This window comes from Rosa chinensis, chromosome 7 (genome assembly GCF_002994745.2).
Source record: "Rosa chinensis cultivar Old Blush chromosome 7, RchiOBHm-V2, whole genome shotgun sequence".
Taxonomy (NCBI): Eukaryota; Viridiplantae; Streptophyta; class Magnoliopsida; order Rosales; family Rosaceae; genus Rosa; species Rosa chinensis.
The window spans coordinates 9,245,451-9,249,488 of record NC_037094.1 but is presented as its reverse complement, the minus strand read 5'-3'; the positions used below and the strand labels follow the sequence as shown (position 1 = coordinate 9,249,488).

Here is a 4,038-nt window from a genome sequence, read left to right as displayed (position 1 = left end):
CTCGCGATTTGGATCCTCTTCCTCCTGACTTCCTCTAGGTCAGGTGGACGCGGAGGTGTTGACGAGCATGGTGGTGGATTCCCAGCGCCCCTCGGCCCTATGATGTGGGCTCTGATACCAGTTGTTAGGGTAGGAGCCCTAACCATGGTAAGATTGCAGAGAAAAACTAAGAGAAGTAAACAAGAAGAAAGGAAATAACTCGATATATTGATTGATTCCATAAAGGAATACAGGCTGTGGTTTATATAGCTCAAGATGAGCCAACTACCACGGACACGTGTCCTCCACGTATTGGGTGCAATAACAGAATAGCTATTTAACTGCTTAACCTTAACTAACACACTTAATGATTGATTAACTAACACACCCAAGCATACGACAACTTAATGACCTTTCCTAGTAATACTCATTTAGGCCTAATTTCATAAGAAAGCCACAGCAAAAGAACTCAAAGCTTAGAAAAATACATAGAGGTTAGAGCAGAGTAGTTCTCAATAAATGTTACACAATAATGTTGGATCTGGATTACTGAAATGTTTGTGGAGTGAGAAATGAACATGGTGATCTACTTTCTATAAGTTTTCCAACTCTTTGCTTATAAAAATGAAGTGCTTACTTTTCTTTTCCACCATAGTTGATCAATTCTCAGCTTTTGGTATTGCATTTCGATTTTTTTTTTCTTTGCTAATTTGGTAATACTTTACTAGGGTTGATGATAGCAGATGCTGATTTCGACATTTCGTTGTCATTAAGTGTTAGCTTTGCTGCATGGAACTCCTAGATTAAAGGGGAGATTGACATGTTTGATCTGTCAATCGTCTGAATGTCATATGTATTTTGCAATACGAATTGTTCCTCTTTAACTAGAAAATAAGACATGTTTTTTTTCTTTTTCTTTTTTTTCAATAACTAGAAAAAGATGTTAAGTTGCACTATAGTCAGGCACTCAATTTATACAGGTGAGTACTTTTATAGAAGTCGTTGTTATAAGTCTTTTTTCGCAGCAGAACAACATCCACTATTTTTAATTATTTTCTTTTCTTTTAGTCACTCTTGCAATTGTTATGTCGGAATGTTATTTAATATGAGATTACAAAATATTCTTGTCCACATAAATTGACTCCTGCACTGCTTCATGCAAACATATGAATGTGGTTCCCCTAAAATATTCAATTAGTAAATGAAGGTGGACTTACAATTTTTTGCAGAATAGTACTCATGTTTGTTTCTTTATTTTGCACTTGTTATGTAATCAAGGCTATTGTCAGACATATCAAGATTAGAAGCTAAAGTTGAGAGGCTTGAAGGGCAAAGACTTGCTTCCAACTGTTTTTAGTGATTTTCGCATGCTTACCTCTTCACCTTTTTGTTGAAGCTTGGTTTCTTCATTGTCTATCTACTTTTTTTGTTCATTAACATAGTGAATGTGTTTGGTTCAGGGTCTCCCTGCTGCGTTGGCTCATAATAAGAGATTCCAGAATCTGGAGTTGGGGAATAATCAATAATGTATCACAAGATGGTAAGATCCGAAGGTTAATTAGATACAAGAAACTGAAGCTTTTGTTTGTATAATTTTGTTTCTTTATTTGGTCTTACTATGGTTGTTCTTATATTCCGAGGATACTTGATTCATTGGTCAATCTGAAGTTCTCAATCTGCAAGGAAACCCTATTGCAATGATAAATTAGCAAAGAAGGTATTAGTCAATCTGTCAATGTCTTGCCTTTTCTTTTTTGTATTAAGTGTTTGGAGTGGAGCTGGTGTTTTCTATGTTCTTTGGGCTTATGGTTTAATCTCGGAGATTTGTAATCGCAGTACTTTGATTTTTGGTTCATTGTCAAAATGCTATTGATGGATAAAGAAGCCTAACCATTTGCGACGCTCAGGGTCGATCACCCATGCATTGTGCATATGACATCCCAAACATTTTCACTGGCTCCTTCAAAAACGTCCCAAGAAAGGGACTCGATCAACTTGGTCATTGGTTGCACAAGGGGAGATTACCCATGGAAAACATGCATGTTGCAGACATGCAGGAAATGATCTCTCTCATACTAGGTCTTTGATAAGTGTTGTTTATGACTCATAAGTTTAATTTGTAAATTATAACATGCAAACGTAACAAATAAGATGTATATAACAAGGCGAGTCACGTACAATTAATGGATGTTTATGTAGTTGGGACAAAGAACTTGTGTCTACTTCTCCCACATGTAACTTTAAGATTCAACCCATTCTCGGCGGACCAACAGCTTTTTGTTCTTCACTGCTGGAAGAGAATTCTTACGTTCGAGTATATGTTGCAACCACATGGGTGACTGATGGTTCATCCCCTTGAGTTGAACAAGTTGCCCCCAATTCCTCTGCCATTTTCCAAATATTATTGATTCTAGTAAAAATATCTGCCTTACATCCTTTCCAAAATTATTGTTGTTGGGCAGCTTATGAACAAAGAATGTAGCGTGCACTTGCTTAAGAAGCTGAAGAATATGTTCAACATAATCATCCGTCTTCAACTCGGCGAGAGACTTGCGGTTATTGAGGCACATTGTTTGAGAACTGTATTTGAGGAAATGATATCGTTTTATTACTATCCAATTGTCCTGATATACCTTTGTCCATGCCTCTCGAGTATCGTCAAGGATCAAGACATTAGAATCTTCACAACCGCGCACAAGATCTAGACACTTCTTTTGTCCTCGGGAGCTGTGATCGTTGCACGATATTACTCTAGAGCTGGAAGTGAAGAAGTAGTCTTTTTCGGGGTCAAGCAACTCAGCCATTCGCAATGCGTAAGCTCGACTGCTTGTTGTTGTATATGTGCATCTCGAACATGTGACCAGCTTCCTTGAGAAATGTCCTGACAAAGGGCCTCAACTTGGTTATCATGGTGTAATCCATGAAAACATCACCTTGCAGGGAATGATCATCTGTTTTGGTCTTATAAGTACTCTTCTTGGGGAGTCACGTGATCGAGTTCGGTGACAGCAGTAGTGCGTGATCTAGATCAAGTAAGCTAGTGTAGTATTCTGTTTTGAGAGGAACAAGATTCGGAATTCAAGTTCAGTGCTTTATGAAGATCTGAAGCCACATGCATGCGATTGTCCGCTTGATTCATAATCGTGAATTGGTGATGAAGATTCTTAAACAAAATTTGATAGTTAAATTAATCAACAAAGAGAACTGCAGCATAATTAATATAACTAATCTTCCTTGGACTTTGTCCTCCTCTGCACACAAGGATAGGGATATATAATTAGGACTTGTTATGGGTAGGGTGCCTTCTTTACCAAGAGAGACGGCCACTTTTGGTGGAAGAGCTGGGGAAATGCGCGGAGCCAGACGTATAGTAGAGTGTTCTTGGCCACTATTGTTACAACAGTTTCCCAATCGAGCTTAATCACTTTTTTTTTTCTTTGTTCATAATTGGACAACAATGAAAGGGTCACATTGCCGAAATCCTATTTTAGCATTTGGCGAGGACATGCCCATCAAATTTTCAGAGAAGACCTTAAACTTTTTATGTTGACTAGACAGTTTAAAATCACAGTAAAAAAATCTTCTTATATCTTATTCCAAATTGCTGCAAAGATATTACAACATTGTAAAGGTCAATTAAAAATTTTCTTACATTTTATTCCAAATTGCTGCAGCAGATTAAGCGGCAAACCAAGAACTATTTAGGCTAGTGAACTATTTTATCAGGCAAATCTATTGGCCCTCATTTTTTATCATCCGCTTATACTTAATAATAAACAACGAAAGCATCAAGCCAACAGTAACCAACGTGAAGATGCAGAAGAGAAAAGATATGATTTTTAGTTTTCTATATATATGTCTCGGGATTGGGATTCTATGCCACAGTAATAGGTTATGCAATTCCTGTTGAGTTACGGGATGAGGTTGATTCCTGATAGAGGCAACCAATTCGTCATAATGTTCAGGTAGTCCTTCAATGATGCGAGAAGTTAACTCACGATCGTTGATAGGAGACCCTGCCGCTTCAAGTCCATCAGCTATTTCTCGTGCCTCTCTGAG

General features: G+C 37.7%; 1 protein-coding gene across 1 annotated transcript; it reads right to left on the bottom strand.

Annotated features, from left to right (window-relative positions):
* Positions 1–2,219: 2,219 nt before the first annotated feature.
* Positions 2,220–2,783, bottom strand: LOC112177350 (RNA polymerase II C-terminal domain phosphatase-like 4). Its single transcript, XM_024315647.1, has one exon. It carries the CDS (start codon positions 2,781–2,783, stop codon positions 2,220–2,222), a length of 564 nt encoding a protein of 187 aa, XP_024171415.1.
* Between the last annotated feature and the right edge of the window lie 1,255 nt (positions 2,784–4,038).

Bases quoted from the DNA above. Each gene is read 5' to 3' on its own strand.
- LOC112177350 (XM_024315647.1), bottom strand. From the start codon at position 2,783: ATGGCTGAGTTGCTTGACCCCGAAAAAGACTACTTCTTCACTTCCAGC.